This window comes from Coturnix japonica, chromosome 1 (assembly GCF_054131305.1).
Source record: "Coturnix japonica strain WE chromosome 1, WE-NBRP24, whole genome shotgun sequence".
In the NCBI taxonomy this organism is placed as follows: Eukaryota; Metazoa; Chordata; class Aves; order Galliformes; family Phasianidae; genus Coturnix; species Coturnix japonica.
Genome location: NC_140663.1, coordinates 108180802 through 108201486, shown reverse-complemented (window position 1 = coordinate 108201486; position 20685 = coordinate 108180802). Strand labels below are relative to the sequence as shown.

General features: G+C 36.6%; 1 protein-coding gene across 2 annotated transcripts in view; it reads left to right on the top strand.

The window, feature by feature from the left end:
- POLA1 (DNA polymerase alpha 1, catalytic subunit) overlaps window positions 1-20685 on the top strand; it is a 182850-nt gene that overhangs the window by 65479 nt on the left and 96686 nt on the right. The window contains exons 27-34 of one of the 2 annotated variants that reach the window (XM_085530470.1): window positions 1705-1737; window positions 3333-3425; window positions 3915-4120; window positions 5393-5525; window positions 6116-6247; window positions 9696-9870; window positions 17512-17693; window positions 19373-19504. In XM_085530470.1, the coding sequence (XP_085386596.1) occupies window positions 1705-1737; window positions 3333-3425; window positions 3915-4120; window positions 5393-5525; window positions 6116-6247; window positions 9696-9870; window positions 17512-17693; window positions 19373-19504 (1086 nt within the window). Of the gene's footprint in view, window positions 1-1704; window positions 1738-3332; window positions 3426-3914; window positions 4121-5392; window positions 5526-6115; window positions 6248-9695; window positions 9871-17511; window positions 17694-19372; window positions 19505-20685 lie in introns of those variants that run through there. The other variant, XR_014939935.1, reaches the window with a different exon arrangement.

Genomic DNA, 20685 nt, shown 5'->3' with positions numbered 1-20685 from the left:
CCAGCCTGGCTTTGAATGTCTCCAGGGAGGATGCATCCACAACACTGTGGGGCAATCTGTTTCAATGACTCACCACTCTCACAGAAAATAATTTCTTCCTAAAATCTAGTCTAAATATACCCTCTTCCAGTTTAAAGCCATTCCCCCTTGTCCTGTAGCTTACCTGCCCTTATAAACTTCACCAGCTTCGTGCAGCTGGTGGTTGCCCAGCACTCTAACTTGTCTAGATCTCTCTTAAAGGCCCTTCCACCCTTAACAGAGTCAACAGCTCTTCCCAATTTCATATCATTAGCAAGCTTGCTCAAAACACCTTCTAGTCTTACATCCAAGTTGTTCTATGAAAATATTAAAAAGAAGTGGCCCTAAAGTGGAGCCCTGGGCTACCCTGCTAGTGATCAGCCAGCAGCCTGATGTAACCCCATTTACTATTTAGGCCTGAGCCAGTTACTCACATGTTGCAATTATATTTTTCGTCTAGCTGCATGCTGGACATTTTGCCCACAAGGATACTGTGAGAAGCATTATTTAAGGGTTTCCCAAAAGATGACATGAAATGGCTTTCCTTTGTCATCTGGATTAGTAACCTTGAAGGTAATGTAGTTGAAGAATGTAGTGAAAGTGCAACTTTTGCATCCAGTTCATGAGCCTGATTTTGCTGTAATTGGTTAACCAGAATGGTTTGACTGCATCGATCAAATAGGGTACAGAGTAAACAATTCTGGACCATGTTTAAACAAGCCAACCTGGATACATGTAAAAGTTCACCTACAAGAGAGCAAAGCACAGAATACACATGGCACTTAAACACTTGCCCAGCCTCTCATGTAGCTGTGCAAACTTTACCAAGCCCTTGCTGCTGCAGCTACACTTTTCTCTTCATGATGCTGCTTTATTTGGTTTTGTCTGCTCTACAGCAGTGTCTTCTGCTTCGTATGATAAACTCTTCTACCTCTCTTCACTATGCTGATGAGTATTAGATAATTGAGGCAGCAGCCTGCTTGTATGAGGTCTCTATAGCTGTTTTTAAGTTCAGAGGATTTGGGAAACATCGAATGTACTCTTGGCCAAGGGGCCAACCCTGGTTAACATACAGGTTTTCCCATTGATTTACCATCTGCATCCCAGCTTCTTGTCTCAGTTCTGGTTTCTCCAAGGAGTTTGCTTTTTTGGTGATCTGTTTTGAGATCATCAGAAGGAGATTAACCTTTAAAGTACATTCTTGGAAAGCGGGCACCATCCAGGCAGTACTGAATAAGTTAGAACTTTTGTTTTTTAGAGAAAAACCTCAACGATATTGAGAGATGAGATGGAACATGCAGAAGATGAATGACCTAAATTACTGAAAGAATGTTCATTCTGGGTTCTCCTGATGAGATTTTACTTGAGCATTTGATTCGATCATGGGTTTTTTTTGTGGGGTTTTTTTTTTTTTTTTTTCTATTATAGAATGTGTACGCATATGCAATTTTGAGATTTGTTTTAATCTTGTTTTAGGGGAGTTAATAATAGCATTAATACAAGGTCAGATGAGAATTTAGTCATGTAATAGGAGTATCGAGGTGACTGTGTGTTGCCAGGAGAGAGGTGGTTTGCTTTGTTTTGAAAGGTGAGAGCATTTGGAATTAGCAACCTAATGGATGTGTTTGCACACGTTAGCTTGTAATTATATCATACGCTAATCTTTGATTATTTTTTTCATTTCAGATTTTGATGCATACCAAGGAGATGGTGCAAAAGGTAATGCTGAGCATTTTCATTAAACAACAACCCTTAAAGAGCACACCTGGTGAATTTTTTTATTCCAAGCGAACTGTAACCCAAATAGACCTGAAATCACATCTTAGGATGCCTGGTTTACAAATGTAATCCTTCCTAATGGATTATAGCTTTTTTCTTTTCCTACCACAGATATGATCTAGTCCCTGCTTGAAGCCTGTGTGCAACTGTTTCAAGCAAATTAGCAACAGTGCTAATTAGAGTTTACTCATAGACCTGTTACATTATGTGTTCTAGTGTTCTATTATGGTTTATTTTTTGGCATCCTTTAAACTCTGTCACAGGGTGTTTTTCTGACTATGGAGCTTAATGTGGACATAGCCATGCTGTGGTTTTTACAGCTGCATGTATTCTTCACCAATGAAGATATCAGGTTCTCACTTATCATACTAATACTATGTCATTGAATGTACCTGGCCATATTTTGGTGACATTTACTGGTAGCTTTTCTTTTCAGTTTCCTTGCTGTGTCTTTCATGTGCACCTCAGGTGCATTTCATGCGATTAATTGCGTCCAGAATTTGCTCCATTATCCCACAGTCACTCTTAACTATGAGAAGTCTGGTGGTTGTTTGAATACAGTCTTCTGTGAGTGGTGCGTTTGCTTCAGGGATCAGAGTGAGAGTTAATAGGAAGGGCAGAAAGTCAGTCAAAGAGAAGAAATCGAGTAGGTGTTTGTATTCATCTCCAGCAGCAATTGTTAAGTTTAATGTGAGGGTAAAAAAAAAAAGGATCGTGGTGGCTAGATAGTTATCCAGATGGAAATCTTGGCTGGAAGATCCACTGGCCAAGGGAGGACCAACACCAGTGACTGAATTAGAGCAGAAGTAAAAAGATGGGAGTGTGAAGACAGCAATGCTAAAACACATACATATTTTTTTCAAAATATGAAAGAACAACAGCCTAATTTGGACAGTGCTATGGTACTGTTAATTCCTGTATCTATTTTCAATGCTTCTGTTGGAGTGAAATACCTCCCAAGCATTTGCTGAAGCTTCTTTTGTTTGTACTCCAAAATGGCTTTTTTGCAATGGTAGTGTGATGACCACAAATGAAGTTGGATACCTAACTGTAGTATTACACTTAAAGCCTATTGCCTAAACGTCTTATCTGAATAGTATGAACATGTCCTGCAGTTCATTTAGATGAATTTTTGAATCTAAATGAACTTTTTGTGTCCTGACGTTCCAAACTTATTGGTGATTAGAGATCCCCTTGTTTCTCAAGAGTAGAACTGTTCAATTCCTTACTTTTCTAATATTTTTATGGTAAAATTTTAACTACTTACAATGTTATGTATGCAACTGAATGGTGATTTGCTTTTAGCATAACAGCGGTTTAAGTTTCATTTATCTCTTTGAATTCAAATGTGTCATGAAATGTACAGACTTTGCAATAAAAAAAATACATTTTTCTATTTTTTAGTATATGAGAAATGTATGGACAGTGATCTTTTTGAGTCTTGAAAGTGAGGAGACTTGAAAAAAAATAGAGTGGATTTAGTTTTTATTCTAAATTAATCTAAATATGAAACTTTCTAAATTTGTTTCATTTAGATGAACCTTGAAGTGATTTATGGAGACACAGATTCCATTATGATAAACACTAACAGCACTAATTTGGATGAGGTCTTCAAGCTGGGGAACAAGGTAAGGACTATTTTTTTTCTTTTAAAATTTCTTTTATTAAAGCTATCTCTATGTACTCTAAGTGACCATCTTCTGTCTGTTCCTACTCTGAAATCCCTTGTGTAATTTATTGGAGAGGCTGGTGGAATAGCTGCCCTAAGAAAAACTGCCAGGGCCTGGTATTTGCAAGGTCATGTTCTGTCCTGTGCTTCCTTACACTGTCTGGTTTTGTTAGGGAGGTGGATATGGCAGACTAATTCCATAGGAAGCCAACAGATGGGCCTTAACTTTAATAACTTTGCTGTATACTTAATTTGACAATTCTACAACTAATTCTAATTTCACTGATTTCACAGCTAGTTCTGCTGAGTCTTTAAAATATGTATGTGAACACACAGTATGTATTGTTGCTTGTTTTTAACTTAAAAATGATACTTTTATTCATGAAATTTAAACATGTTCACAGTTACCAAGGTGTTACATTTGGTTTTAATGCTCGTACATTCACAGATCAAAAGTGAGGTGAACAAGTTGTATAAATTGCTGGAGATTGATATTGATGGAGTCTTCAAGTCCTTGCTACTGTTAAAGAAGAAGAAATATGCTGCCCTTACTGTAGAACCAACAGGGGATGGGAAATATGTGACTAAACAAGAACTGAAAGGGTTGGATATAGTCCGAAGAGACTGGTGTGATCTTGCAAAAGAAACTGGAAAGTGAGTTCTTTGACTTTTTGCTGCTTGAAGCAGTATGTGCTTCATAAATATTTGGTATTGTGTGACTATTTCCTGAGCCCTGTAGACTGGTAGTATCAGTGTTAGGGTATCTTCACTTATTTTTGTAGGAAATGAGAAAAGTTACATTTTGGCACCAGTAACAGATTATACTTGTGCAAGTCTAAATGTCCCTAGTTCTACTACCTGCTTTTATACCTTCTGTGGAAACTATACATTTGATTTGCTGTAATTTTGTGTATGTAGTTTAATAACCACAGCTGGAATCTTGGGAAAATGGTAGGTGCTATCATAGTTTGGAGGCACAGGTTCAGATTTTTTTTTCAAGAATGGTTAAGGATTCTGGTGGTCAGTTCTCTCAGCATCCTTTAAAGCTGAAAGTGTATTGTGTGCAGTCTAAAAAGTGCAAGAGAGATCTGTTCACTGAGGGCTGATTCTCTTCCATTTTTCAATTGAGATTCTCCCGATACTTCATTATGATGGATAATGGATTGATGATTTATGAATTTTTACATGGAACATTCTTGTGCTTTACTTCAATGGAAATAATACTTTAAAGAAAAAACTGTAGTGGATGAAGAGGTGGTGATCAGGGGACTGACTCAATGTATATTGCATACTGTGTCTTGGAAATGTAAATAAATTGTCTGAACGTTTCCAAAAATGAATACTTTTTTACATTTGTAAAAATACACCACACACTTGCTTACTGTTCTTAAGACTTGCATTTTCTAAGAAAAGATGCATCATAATAGAAGCAAATTTTTCCAAGTTAGGAATGTATTAGTAATTAAAGCTATACAAATGTTTGAGAGTGTTCTTTAGTGACTAACTCATCTGCAGCTGGCAGATCTTCCAACCACATACAGAAATAGGCAAGACTTTGCTTACTTTAACTTCGTATGTTCTCTTCTCTCCAGCCCTCTCCTTGCCCCTTGTAGATACCTGGTAAAAAATAATGGATGCCAGAATAAAACAGGAAAAGAAAACAGAAACTAGTTGGACTCGACAGTTCCCAATCACTGCTTAACGTTAGAATTATTTACAACAATTTGCATTTAGTAAATGAGTGAATAAATGAAATAAAATAAGACAGGAAATATCCTGGCAAATTCCTCTAAATTTTGGATCAGACTTCATCCTCAGGTTCTTTAACTTGTACAGGTAACCCATGGGAAGGGAGGAATTTGTTTATTGCAACAGCTTTGTTTTGTGTGTTTTAAGCTTTTCTTTTCTTCTGAACTGTTTTTGCAGCTATGTAATTGGTCAGATTCTTTCTGATCAGCCCCGAGACGTAATTGTGGAAAATATTCAAAGGCGGCTTATAGAAATTGGAGAAAATGTGATCAATGGCCAGATCCCAGTAAATCAGTTTGAAATAAATAAGGTAAATGAAGTCACAGCTCTTTTGTGTCCCAGCAAAGCTTTACTATTCTTGATACTGACTCCTGATAAGTCTTTCTGATCTTCATGGCGCCATGAAGTAACAGGAGTGGATTGGAAGCTCTCACAAAGAATTCTGAGGTTGATCTTTTCATTTTCACCCTTTTGAGCTTTTGATCATGAAAACATGACCAAGACCTGATATTTTTCTATTTTGCGTAATGCTTTCACCTTTTCATCTAGTTTTATTTTAAAAACACAATTCCTTTATATTTCTGATTTGGACTATGATGCTTTCACTACAATGCCTTTTTGGACAGCAGTTGTAAAAGCATTCCCTCATTTTACTAATAACAACATTTTAAAAGTATGGAAGACTAGTACCTAAAGTTTAATGTCTGGAAAACACTTGTACCACAATTTTCACATCTTTTCTTTGTGTTTGTGCATGTGTGTTGCAAATGTCGTAGTGAATAGTAGGTGAATGAAGAGAGCTGCTACATAATCTTGCCTCTTAAAGTTCTGAGTTGTCCATCACTGAAGCAAAATACTTGTCTCATTGTTATGTTTTTGTTTCCTTCTTTGATCTCTTAGGCACTGACAAAAGATCCACAGGATTATCCTGACAAAAAAAGCTTACCACATGTGCATGTTGCCATGTGGATAAACTCTCAAGGAGGCCGAAAGGTGAAGGCAGGAGATACAGTGTCATATATCATTTGTCAGGTAAAAATGTCATTATTTATAGCTAAATACTACATACTGTTTTCAGGGGCGACAAGGAAAACCAACTCCTGGAAAAAAATGTTTTGTCATTTCTTTGTAGTGAGGTTACATTATAGATTAAAATAGTCAGTTTTCTATACTATTTTTTTTCTTGTTTGTTTTTTTGTTTTGCTTTTTTATAGTGGCTTATGAATATAGTGGCTTATAAAATTTCCATGGATTACTTTCTGTTAATAATTTGATATTAATACATTAATTTTAAAGAAAACATTTTCTGTTTATTCTAAGGAGGAAAAGGTTCTGGTGGTGAAAAACCTGTCTTTCTTGTAAAGTTCTTTGGTGGCAGTGGTTAAATATTACAGTCATCATTATGGCCTCAGCCTGTATCTTTTTGATTAATAGAGGTAGTCCCAGATTCAGTAACTGTTGGTTAGGCTGGGCACTTTGAAGAGCTTTCTGTTTTCAGGTATTTATCTTGTAAATGCTTTTAAAACAAGAAGATGACATCATCTTAGTGACAGCTGGAACAATGAAGTGGTTGCTGAAGACCTATTTTCCCGTTTTCTACACCGATGATGTTTTTTTTAAGCTTTCTTTGCAAAAAAATTGGGTGTACTATCTAAATATGACCCTGTAATGGTGTCAAATATGTGTTTAATACATCTTTACAAATTTTATTCAACTTTCCTTTTGGTTAGAGAGTTACTTGCTTCTACAACCTCAAACTACTGTTTTGTTTTATTGATTCAACGATACTCTTTCTTTTCTTCTTCCAAGATGTAAATTGGAACAGAATAGAATTTAATTGCTAGCTCCTTCCACTCCCCAAAATACTACCAAGAAACTCCTTAAATGGGTGTGTGCATGTATAAATATATATATATATACACACACACTTCACTGCATATACTGTGACTCTTCAAAGAGTTTAGTCTGACGTTTAGGCACATTCTTTTACTCTGAAATTAAGCTACTTGCTGGAAGATGTTCAAAAATACCATTGTGAACATGGCATGAGTGTGTTTGGGTGTGTGGTTCAGTGGGAGGAACGTGCCATGCCATGCTCCTTTCTACACGCAAGTGGGAAGGGATTACAACACCCTTCTGTGTGAAGCGTAACTCACACCGCAGTGGAATGCATATTTGTCTTTTAACCCATTCCCATCTCGTTGTTGAGCTGACTGTTCCTTTCCAGCCATTTCTCCACAGTGTTCTCATTACTCTGAACCTGGGTATGAACTCAAGAAAAATAAAAACACCAAGGGATTTAAAGCACATAACAGACGGTGGAGACTTTCTTGAAAAGCTAGTTCACAGTCCTATACAGCTAGTTGAACAATGCTTAAGGTTTGCTATTTACTTGTAGTTCTTTATTGTCAGCAGTGGTTTTCACCTCAGAAAACAGGCATAGTTCCTTTCTCTGCTAGTTTGCCTGATGAAGTTCTGTAGGGAGCTGTTGTGGTATTAACTGAGGCTGCTTTCTGCTAAATGAATCTTGAGTGAGTCAGCTTTCTTGTCATCTTTGCTGCCTGCTGGTAAATTTTGCTTGTCCTAGGAAATACAGTTGTTACAATAAAATTCAGTAAGCCATCTTTTAGTTTCATCTAATATCAGTATGGTGTTAGTCATCATACCACGTGTTAGACCGTTGGCTTAATATTTAGCACTTCGTTCTGAAACACCGTGGCCAGAAACTAGTTTGTTGTGTTCATGCCCTTTTAAAAGACAGCAGGTTGAATTCTGCTGATGAAGACTTGGAGCAGTTAAGTGTTCTTCCTTAGGCAGCACTGTCTATGGCATGTGCTAAGGGGACGTAAAGAACATGGTTGACACGTGTGGAATGTATGTCACCGCATTATTTGCTGTTTCACAGCAGAGGGATGTTCTGGAGTCTCAGTTGTGGGTCATGCTTAATTTTTGGATGTTTGATATGACTGTGTTTTAAATATTTAAAGTGTGTTAGGAAGCATGTACCTCTTAGTTGCTAAGTACTGCCATGAGTGACTTGTATATAATTATCTCACAAATATATGTTCTAGTTCAGATTTGCTTTAAAAAGAAAAATATATATATAGGTTAGATTACACGGGCCAAAGGATCTTTTATGCAAAATGGATGGGTTTGGCAACGTGACTTCTACACTGGCCTAATATTTCAGCTCCTTTATCTTTAAAAACTGAAAGATACTGATTTTTACTTAATTGAGAGTTCTTAGCCCAGCATGAGGAAGCTGCCAAGACTTCTGAGAGCTGGACTATTGGTACGGCTGAGCAATAGCACAATACAAGAGAAGAATGTACTTGTTGAAAGAAGGAGCTGAAGGAACTGCATTACAATTATTTTTGCAAAGCAGCTGGATGAGCTGAATAGTCCTAAATTAATTTTGTTCTGAATACTAAGTTGCCTGAAAGGAGTAGGAGGGACCAATGGCTTGCAGTCTGTCTTTAATAGTGATGAGTTTTCAGTCCATGGTTGCTGACCCTATTGAAGCCTGTATCTTGTCTTAACTGAAAAATTGGGATGTAATGTGTCAATGTGTAAATTTTATTAAAAAAAAAAAAAAAAAAAAAAGGAAAAAAAAAGGACAAAAGGATTGCACTTAGCAAGAAATAAACTTGAGCCATCCACTAACCCCCCCCCCCAGCCCCGTTGTTAAGGTTTGCTTGTATTACTGAATGTTTGTTAAAATCCTACTTTAATTTCTACTCTAGAATTTTAACACACATGAAAAATAAAATTTCCTAGTGAAGTTGGGAACTGCTCATATGGTTCTACAGACAAAATAAGCTGCGTTAGATTGGAATATACTCTAAGCCTCTGAGTGGTGTTTCTCTTTTGGCTTCAGATGTCATAATTTTTTTTTTTTCCCCAGTATTTTTTACTCTTTCAAACTGTTACTCTTCCACTATCTGTTAATTCACATGACAACGAACGATGGTCCTTCTCCAGCTATTCATTTTATTTGTTTATTTATAGAATCAAAGAGGATAAATTTCCTAGCAAAACAGATATAGTTTTAATATCCAGGACTTGGAATTTGCTTGTTGTGCAAAATGATAATGCCAGTTTAGTACAAAGTGAATCCAAAATGCATGCCCTCTGCATATTTTTAACTGGGCTGATGGTTACAATGTGTTTTCATTGTGCATTTCAGAATTGACAGATGGAACTGTTTACTCTGTCTACTCTTACTGATTTGCACGTGTAGGCTGCAATAACACAAGCTGGATTTACATTCTTGAACTTGCTAGTTGATGCCAGCATCAGCGGCGCAGTTTTTTTTTTAACCACTGTTGGATTTGTATTGGATGCAGAATAAATCAACCAAAGAGTGATTGTGTAACAATTTTTCCTTAAAATAAGATGTAATATTTGAAGCATAATCCTTTGTATAGACTGAATGTCGATGTTACTTTTCACACTCTTTCATATCTGTCTCTTGTCTTAGGATGGATCAAATCTCAGTGCCAGCCAGCGAGCATATGCTCCAGAACAGTTGCAAAAGCAAGACAATCTTAGTATTGATACTCAGTACTACTTGTCACAGCAAATACATCCAGTAGTTGCTAGAATATGTGAACCTATAGAGGGAATTGATTCTGTTCTTATTGCAACGTGGTTAGGTAAGTATTCTAACTTAAGTTTATTCAAGGAATTGAGAGACAAAATGAGAAGTTTAAATGTGTATTTCATAACAGAAAAGCTTCCAAAAATTAGTGTTTTTACAGTGTTATATGTTATACAGTCTATAGAAAGCAGTTTGCATTGTGTTCTTGTATGATTACAGCAGAGTAACATTTTTCAGGAGGTGCTTATTAGCATGAACAGAATCTTATAATCCTTTCTCAGAATTGCAAATATTCTATGTCCATATGACAGTACTGATGTTGTTCAGTTACATGTTTCTAGTATTTTCTTAAGCTATTGCGCTAGTTCTCTGGAGTATGCACCCTCTAGCACTCTCTTTAGAAACCAGTCATAATTATATTAAAGGGATACAATCTTTAGCAGTGTGTAATTGAGGAGTTTTTTTGCTAGAACTGACCTACTAGGTAATAGAAACATAAGATGTTAGTAACAGTCTTCATTAAATCATATTCTTTGGGCAAACAGCCAAAAAAAGGTGCTATAAAAAAATGTGAGAAATGCCAGTGATCCACGGCATCAGCAGTTTCTATTAAAATGAGCAACAGGGAATTACCCTTGTTAGAGTTGTTTTTGCTTTTAAGAGAATGTTAAAGTAAAGGTATTTTTATACCCAGTTCTGATTGTCTTCTGTATCCCCTAGGCTTTTTACCTAGAAAGAGGTACAGGTGTTGAAAAAAGTTTTACTGCTCATTCAGACATTCAGACGTGTTTCCCCGAAAATGTAATTCTTTCCCTGTAACCCTTTTTTGTGTTGTTTCCTCCCTGAAAATGACTCACCAACAGGCACCATCACTTTGATAAATAGAAATTCTGAGATCTCCCACACCCAGTCTGTCAGGTTTGAGAACTGTTACTCAAGGACGTGGAAGAAGCTGTTAATCTTTCTAATCCTTAAAAGAGGAGTTGGACCTGAGCATTATGTATCAGAGATGGCCAAGGTCCAAGAACTGGTCACTTAAAAACAACAGGCAGTGTCTTGTTCATCAGGACTGTTTACCTGGGACAAGACACTTCTGTACCTTCCTTACTTAGAGATGGTGGTCCTCATTGTGGGCTCATGGTTTGCATTTCAAGTGTGTACTAGTAAGTCTTGCAGCTTCTCGAGAAGAGTGATTGCCATGAAAGCTCCTCGTCTCTTAAGTCAATCAGCTTTTTCCATCTCAGTTTCAAAGAAATTAAAAACAGCTGGTAGTGGGGAGGGAAGGTGGGGATATTTGGGAGCATAGGCACAATGACCACAAATGTGGCTGTTGGCTGCAAGGATGTGTCATGTAGATGTTGGGCGTTGCATCTCTGATGCTTTGAAGAGGTGTCAGCTCTACTCAGCAAGTGCAGGCTGGCTGTACAGATCATTCTGTTTATGTGACAGGGCCTCAGTATGCAACTTTCCCTTGATGTCAAGAGCCAGCTATGCACCATGCAAAACTGAAAAAGTTGAACAGTCTTACATATGTTAAAATTATATAGTATGAGTTAAACTCGCACTATGTTTAGGTGAGAAACTTAGGTTTCTGAAGGTAATTTATTTTATTTTGCAAAGATTGTTAGTCCTGTTGAGTTAGGCTCAAATTTTAGAGTTGTTCCTTATTCACAACAGGTTAGATTTTCATGAAAAACTAGCTCCCTTCAGGTGCATGAATTAAGTGTCTTAAGACCTGTATGCCACTTGATAGCATGTGCTGTTTGCAGGTGCCTATGCTGCTTTTTTGTGCTGTAGAACTTTCAAGATTAAAATGTTTTTCATAGTCTGTAGTAGCATAATGAAGCTGAGAGTTTATTAATAGTCTGCAATTGTTAGTCTGAAAAACTGTATATATCTTATTACAATCTTAGATGTGAAATGTACTCCGTTTGACCACACACAAAACATCATCTCCAGCTTTGTTTTTTTGGGAATGCATAAATTGAGCTTGAAGGTGAAGTCAGGTCTTTCTCATAACTGTTATTCTGCTTAGGTGTTAATATTCAGCACTTAATCAGAGTTGTATGTAATTGTTGCAAGTTGAAGTTACTTCTATGCTTTCTTTTCTAACATTATTGGAGGGGTAGTCTAGTACCCTTGTGTTAAGTTAGGCTTTTTAGGCAGTATTTTTATTGTTAACCAGCCAAATTCTTGTTATTTTTCTTATCCTTTTTTGCAAAACAGAATGTTTTCCTGTTTTGAAGAGGAAAGCTACTGTTCAGCCTCTGTGTTGTATCTGTGGGCTGAAGCGTGGATGGTTGCGTTCTCATTTGTGTGTTCCCTGATGCGATTTATTGTGTTATGTGTCCGTATGGGGGGAATGACTGTAGCATTCGTGGCTTCTCTTTATAAGGTGTATGTTTAATTGACAAGTCATCATGTTAGTCTAAGTAGATAAAATTGAGCTCAACTTAGGGAAGCTCAGCTCACAGCAAAAAGATGAAGAGTTCTTTGTTCTGTCTGTGCTCCAAGTAAGTTACTTTAACTAAGCTATTTTAGACACCAAAGAACAAAAGCAAATAACCACACCTAAAAATTGCAGAGAGCTCTTTAAATGTCACATTCATTCACTATGGAATCAAGCTGAAAATTGTCTTTTGTTTTTGGACATTGTAGGAGGTCTGCCTAGCCTCTGAGAGATTGGAAATTCACTGTTTCTAAAAATGAGAAGCGCATGGGCATACTCGTGCATTCTCTTTTTCTTGAAGTTCTAAGGGAAAAGGAGTGACAAGATGAGGATTCTCGGGTTTTCAGAGGATAAGTGTGAAGTCTGATAAAAATAACAGTCAATAAATGTGATCATTTTCAGTGCTCGGAGAACTCACTTATGTCGTTTAGAAGCTATCCATAGGTTTTAAACAAAAATAACTCTATTGGCAGAATGCTTCTCTTAACATAGTTAAAGTAAGCTTCGTTGTTGTTGTGGAGATAATACTCATGATCCCAAAGAGAAATCCCGTGTTGTTTCTTTGATGTCAGAAATACCTAAACATCGTGGAAGCAGTCGGTCAACCATGGGATTTTTGTAGCTGTTCCTGCATAACATCCATTCCTGTAAGACGAAGAAGCTACTGGCTGCTGAAAAGGAATTTTGTCCTAGGCTGTTTCATGGTCTTCTGAAAGAGACGTACGCTGCTGCTTCACAAGCAGATATGTGTGTGGGTGCCCTGTGAGTTGTTTAATGTTTGGGAATTTCATAGGAAGATAATCTAATTTTTGATGGTCATTCCTGGGTCCTTCTGAAGCTTGTTATTATGAGTGCTCCCCAGTGCCACTTTCTCCCTGCTCCCAGGGTCTGCATGTCAACTCCTTTTTGTAAGCAGACTCCCTCCAAATTGTGATACTGAGTATATTTTTCTTCTTCCTGGAACAATTTAGTAGGTTCTTTTACTGGTTAGCAGCAGACCAGATGGGATTTTCTGACAAAAACCAGAGCAGTTGCACTTGCCTGGTGGCATGTAGGAGCTGTGCAAGGTTCTGCATGCTTGCTTGCTTTTCTCACCTGAGGCAGCAAAGCAAGAGCCTGGTGGTGGAGATGAAGGTTAAGGCAGTGCTAAAGCTCATGATGATGAACCAATCAGCTCTAAACTCTATGATTTTTGCTGCTCGTTGTCTTTTTCTTTGCAATGCTATAGATGAGCTTGGATGCTCAGACTCTCTATCCATAGATTTGTGTTTTTTGTGTAGTTTGCAGAGAAGAGGTGCCCTAACTGCGATGATTGGGATACAAGGGGGGTTGTCAGCTGCAGGGTCTGTCTGCAGGAGTGAAGGGATCCCTTCAAAGCAGGGGGATGTGGAGCCCCTGGAGTGGGACCTGCAGTCAGAATTGCTAGCAGAGCAGGGCTGCCTTGATGGGGTTGGAAACTGAGCTCTGAGAGGATTGCTGGAGCTTAAGTGCGCTAGTTCAGGTGCAGGGAGCTGCTTGCCTGTATGCTTGCTTAGTATATACCACACCACAGCTGGGAAGGCACTCCGTTGAGAGTATCTTCTTGTAGGAGCGGGAGGATCCCTTTCACTTAAGGCTGACAAAACGTAGCATCAAAGCCAGAACGTCTTCGCCGCCCCGGCCTGGAGCCTAGCTGGGGAGTTAGGCGAGGCCGGGCCTCTGGGTGGCAGCACCGCACACTCTTTGCGCCGTGTCACGGAGCGCCTTTGAGCCGGGCCTCGGGCGGGGAAACTTCGATACTTTCCGACAAACCTGCCTTTAAAACACAAAATCCGCAGAGGAGCAAGCGAGCAAGAAACCCCTCAGGCTTCGTTAAAAAAAAATATTAAAAAAATAAAAAAGAAATCAGTGAAAAAACGTGATAATGCTTCTGATATCAGAGTGCTTCCTTCAAAGCTGGGACTTGTCGATTCTTTCACTTTGTATGTTTGTTGCTTCTGTTCTCTTGGGAGGGTGCAGAGATGAGAGATCTGGAAAAAAAACCAAACAATACATCTGCAGAAATTCTATTTTTTCAATATTGCGATCAGTGAAATACACCTGGCTGCCTTTCAGCCTATGGAGTGGTATTTTCTGCTTACCAAATAACAAATGTTTTAATAATGATATGAAATAATTCCAGAACAACTTGTAGAACTTTCCTGTATTATTATTGTGTAGCGCTTTTAGCTCTAGACATTTTTCTTTCATCATGAAGGCAACCGTGCAGTTCTAGTCAGATCAGAACGCTTACCTGTGGCAGAGGTAATTCTGTGATAGCCCCAAGGTCCCTTGGCTTTCTCTTGGTATCAGAGAAGATGAGTTCAGAGAAGTTCACTAACTCGTTTTATTCTATCAAATTAAAATAAAAAGATAATTTAAAAACAAAACCACAACACCAAAAAACACATTTCCCCCATTTATTAGACGTTCCCTATTTTGTTTTCCAAATGCTGTATTATGCCCGCCATGACCTGTGTCCCCCCAAGGGGAGACAAGTTGGCATGCAGAAACGGATTAATTGAATGAACTAACTATTCTTGAAAGGATATAGTGGAAAAATAAATCCCAATTCCACATGATAATTGGAGAAGGCATGTTCTTCAAAAGCCTGATTTCTAGTCTCAGATTTCACTGGGGATGTTTGCACACTGAAAGTGAGACATACACAGGAGTCATGGAAATACTTTTTCCTGTTATGGTTTGTTGTTTTTTCCCAGCCAAACAGGCAAGAAAGTTCACATATGGGTGTATTTCAGCTTCTTAGAATGGAGATAAATATATATATATATATTCATTTTAAATGATTACCAAATAATCTGTGTGCTTATTGGCTCTCACCGTTTTGAGTGAGTATTGGAAAAGTACAGTTGAGCAAAATTTCTCTCCGTGTTTCCTTAGGGAACTGTTTCACTTTACTGCCGCATTTGGGAAACTACCGAAAATAGATTTTTAGCTGAATGTTAATGGCATCTGTATTACAAAGTTGCAGTGATCGCTTCTCATTCCAGTTCCAATCACAGTGATCTGTGAATTTTTATTTTTATTCACCATTGCTAGCTTAGATGCAGACTTCATTTGGTTTTTGATTTTATTTTCTTCTGTTTTGATCTTAATACTGAAGCTGAGCTCCACTTCCTGAAACGTTTATCTACCGTATTTGCATTGCAGTACGTTTTCCTTGGTATTTAATACAGAACAAAGTGTAGTACCACCATTTTTTTCCAAAACTAATAAACAAAAAAAAAAAAATTAAAAATAAAAAATGCAACCCTACAGGGTTGTTTTATATATATGTGTGTGTGTGTATATATATATATATATGTATTTTATTTTATTTTATTTTTATTATTCTTTTTGGTGGGGGGGAGGCGGATGATGAGGTTCGACTATATATATACATATATATATGGTGTATATATATATATATATAAATATATATAAATTGTAAAATATGCTATTAGCAATGTAGGATTATTTTTCCATTTGCTCTTCCTTTCAAAGAATTGTGGAGAATAGCATTAAAAGTTTAAGAACCACTTTGAGACCAAATATTAGCCTTCTGCACTTCACTTCATAAAAGTAAAATTGGAAATATTTATGAAATTTTGGTGAAAACTCTTGTTTTCTCAAGAAACAGTTAATCTTTTTTTTGGTCAATGTAATTTTTTTCTTCTCTTAGAATTTGCCATATAACTGTAAAGTGGAAATTTAGAATCATGATAATAATGTCACAGATATCAAACCTTTTAGGTAGAGACAGTCTGTATCTGCTTATATAGCACAACTGTTTTATGCGTGCAGTCATACTTGTCCTGAGTGACTGAATATTGTTCCCAAACCTTTTCTTCAAGTCTCTTGGTACAGTATAAAGAGCGTAAGAGGAACTGTAAAATCAAGCTTCACTTTTTATTTGCAGTCTTTTATGCTATCTCTCTAACAATTCTTACATTTACTAAGATTCACATGTGATACAGGATGAAACGTTGCAAGCTTTTACTTGGCTTAATTAGTCTTCCTTAAAAATATTTTTCTTTCTGGCTCTCACAATTTTTGATGGAATATTGGAAAAGTACAGTTGAGCAAAAATTTCTTTTTCTATATATTTTCCGTGGGGAACTATTTTGCTCTGTTACTGCTTTTGGGAAAGTAGGCTATCTTAATTTTTTTTTTTTTAATTGTTTCCCTGTGATCCTTTCTTATTATTTTTAAAGTAAGCCGTGCATTTTTTTTTCCATGCTCTTTAGGTGATTCTTTTCTATCATGTGCTATTTACTGGAGTTAAAAAAAAAAAAAAGAAAAAAAAAAAGAAAAAAGAAAAAAAGAAAAAAAAATCACAAAACAACAGCAGTAAGAACAACAGGAAAAGCCATAGGTGGAATAAATGGACTTTTTCAAAGGTTGAACATGACAAAGGATGACAAAAAAATAAGGATTTTTATTAAATTTACTTTGGCGGTCATATTGCCAGGGTAGTGAACTTCGTGCTTGCTTGCTTATTTACTTATTTGTGGTTGAATCAGTATTTTTAGGATCTCTTTTGTGTATTTATTTGTTTAAAATCTTCAGTTCTGGCAATCAGAAGTAAAGCGCTTTCTCTCCAGCGCTGTCGTTTTAAATGCTGCTGCTGAATTTTAACCACTGCATTAGATTGAAACCTACATGCTGTTAACCACTGAGCCAAAATGAAATCGACCACTGCATTGAAATCAGAGTTGGCAGTTGTATACGGACTTGAAGGAGTTGGTAATAGCAGTGCACCCGTGCTTCTTTAATGGGGTTTTTATTCTCTGTTTTCAGTTTTAATGGTGCCGTTTTGATTTAAAGACTGTTTCTTAATAACGATGCACATTTTTATTGAAATATTTTCAATGTAACTTAAGAAGAAAATAACAATAAAGCCATCCGTTAGGAGTGGTTTCCTCAGAAACAGAATGTTCTGTTGCATACTCCCATGATAATGCAACGTGCTTGCTTTATTTATAAAGCAATCTTGCGTAAGAAGATAAGTGAGAAGATTTCTTCATGTTTTGTGAACCTTTATTTGTGGTTAAAAATTGTAAAATGTATTTGTATTTATAGAGCTGTGTTTGCTAAAGAGAGATTTTCAGCTTTAGAATTTACATTTTGTAACTTTCTTTTGACTCTGCTTCACCAAGCATATGAAAAATGAGCCTACTTGCATGGTTGACCTCTTAGTCTTTTGAAATTTTTGTTTCTTATTAATAGGACTGGATCCCTCCCAATTCAGAGTCCATCACCATTACCATAAAGATGAGGAGAATGATGCCTTGGTTGGTGGCCCAGCTCAGCTCACTGATGAGGAGAAATATAGGGACTGTGAAAGATTCAAGTTTTGCTGCCTCAAATGTGGAACAGAGAATATTTATGACAATGTCTTTGATTGTTCGGTTCGTTTTCAGTGTTTTATTTCTCTTCAGTGGTGAGGGGGAGAATAATTGTAGAGGTAAAGGCTTTTCAGACAGCATTTGTATGATGTAGATGATACCATGTTGCTAAAGGACTGTTGTTTGTATCTTTGGAACAGAAATCTGCTGAGAAGACAGTATAGAAATATTTTTCCCAATTTTGCATTTCATCTAAGAGCAGTGTAGTCTAGGAAGAACGCGTGAGATAAGCTGCCTTCATTAATGTGTTTGCCCACATTCATGAATAATTGTTAACTGTAACTTTTTAAGGCATCCTTATCTTAACACCTGAGTGACTTCCAGTTCCCTATTTAATGAAACTTTCGCGTAGCTATGGCAATTTCTTATCCTAAATCATATTAATTGGAACAAAGTGGTTTTGAAATTTCTGTTTATCTTTTTACATCCCACTTCCTTTCTTCACAGTAAGGCTTTTCTATGTTATCTTTCCTTCTGTCTTTGCATATTGAACATAAGAAGTCATGGGGGTGCATTCTTGTTGAGAAGTTCTGCCAAAAAATGTATCTGGGACCTTGGATCACAACTTGAAATAGGGCCAAGTATTTAACTCTCCAGCAATGTTATGCATGTATTAGTCATTGGCAAATTAGCGAGCTTCAGAGTAGTGAAAACCTTGAAACTGAAAGCAAATAAATCTTTTATCTAAATTAAAAGTAATTATTTTAAGTTAATTTGGACAAACAGCAGATGTTTTGCATTTTTTTGAATCAAAATAAAGCAGTCTTTGGAAGCAAGCAAGACGAAAAGGCACACAAATCGAGTGATGCTATGTAAATCCTTGACTTTTGTTCATTACAGCTGTAAATAAAAGTTAATTGCACATAGGCTTGACAACTTGCAGATGGGCTAACTGGAGAGATGGAGAGAAGTGAATGTCAAACTCTTTTTATATATATGTGTGTGTGTGTGTGTATATATATGTGTGTGTGTGTATATACACATACACACACACACAAACATATATTTTGTTTTGTGGGTGGGAGTTTAACCAAGATGGTTCAGAGAAGTGCAAGTGTTAAGTTTTAAATGGGAAGAAAACTTTTTACTAAGTGTTATAAATATCCAACCTAGCAAGCTTTTGTTATTTCAGTGAGAATTTACTGAGTTTAATTTCATTGCTTCGGATGCTGCTTTTAGGTTCTGAAATTTTAATGTTTGCCATTCAAAGATTTTAGTGAGATGCTGTAGAACTCTAGGAGCTGTTCTTTGCACTTAGGGAACATGAAAGATGTTCTTTAGCAACAAGGTTTGTCTCTACAGCCCCGTTGGTAATCTATAATTGGTATCTGTAAGGTGGATTTCAGTGTTCTGATCAGTAGGTTTAGGCAAAACTTCAGTCTCCCTGATGAGACATAATTTGGTGAATGATTAATTTTGTGACTAATGAAGAAGCATCATTTCCAGAAGACCTTTCAATGAAAGAAGATTTGGGAAACTGTTTGTCCTATCAGACAGGTCTTTATATGGATGTGGCTGACTGTGGTGGGAAGAAAGAAAGCCTAGATAGTAGAGGTATAATTGAAAAAATAAACCCTTTAAGATTTTTTTTTAACATGAAGCCTTATGTCTAAACACCTGCAATAATTTTTGCTGCTCTTATGTGCTGTTGTGATGTATGTTTTTACACTTCTTTTTCTCAGGGGCGATTTATTGAGCCCAGCTTGCAGAGGTGCAGTAAGAGTGATTGTGAAGAGCCTCCTTTCAACCACGTGGTTCAAATGAACAACAAATTACTCTTGGATATTAGACGCTACCTAAAAAAATACTACAATGTAAGTATTTGGAAAATAGTCTTCCATATGGAATTGGTTGTCTAAATGGTTCTGAATTTAGCGACTATCTCACTTCTTTTTCAGTAAAGCATAAATTAGTGCAGTTGCAAAACCCAACTTTATCAAAAGGAAACTATCAATTAATAATTCTTAAAAATATTAATTTAGGTTTGTCAGGTCAAAATAGTCAAGTGTGTATATGTATGTATATAACATTTTGTAACAGTGTTTTCAGTGTTACAACAGATGAAATAGCTTCTTATTTTCCCAATGGTTGACATTGTATGTCATTACTGTAAAAGCTGTGCTGTAATATTTGCATTTCCCATCTTTCTACTGACCAAAGAGCTAACAGGATAGGGAAAACATACCTTGATTTTTAGCTTATTTGATATGTTTGGCATCTCTTGTGTGCTGGAAGGATTGTGTTTTGTGAATTATCAGCTTACTATTCTGGTGAAATTATCTTGGAATTCCTCATAACTTCTTTCATTATGTAGTTGTCTAACACAGAGCCTTTTTTCACAGCCCTCAGATCAGACATCATTTTGGAAAGAACTCCTAACCTTTGGATGCTCATAACCTTTGATATGCTTAAAATATATTTTTGAAATTTTGACCTGTAAATGAAAGGCCATCCTAATTTGTGGTTTGTTTTCTTAGATATTACAAAATGTTTTTTCAGATGGCAGCTAAAATGCTGAGCGTTAGCACAGCAGTTTTGTTTTAATTATGGTTTAATACTAAGTGTACATCATGTTGGTTTTCTTTCTCCTTCTATATTAGTTTCTATTGCAATTTGTAAATAAGTGTTTTCTGATATGTGTTTTCTGGAAATGTGACATATTCAGAAGTTACAAGCGTGTCTTTTGAAGATCTCTACATCAAAAAGAGCTTTCTTAGTCTATTTAAATCCAGACAGCATTTCTTAAGGTAGGAATGATTGTTCCTTTGCACTGGAGTTAAAGGTAAATCATTTGGATGGGCTAAGTTATCCAAATGTGAAATCTTGCGTTACTGTATTGCCAGGTCCATGTGGCTGCGAAGCTCTCATCCACATGATATGACTATAAATACTGCATTATAAGGTGTACTTATATAATAGGTCAAGGCAATATATTTAGACGAATTACATTTATATAAATTCTGCTTCTGAATAATTTTTTTAGATTTTTGAATAC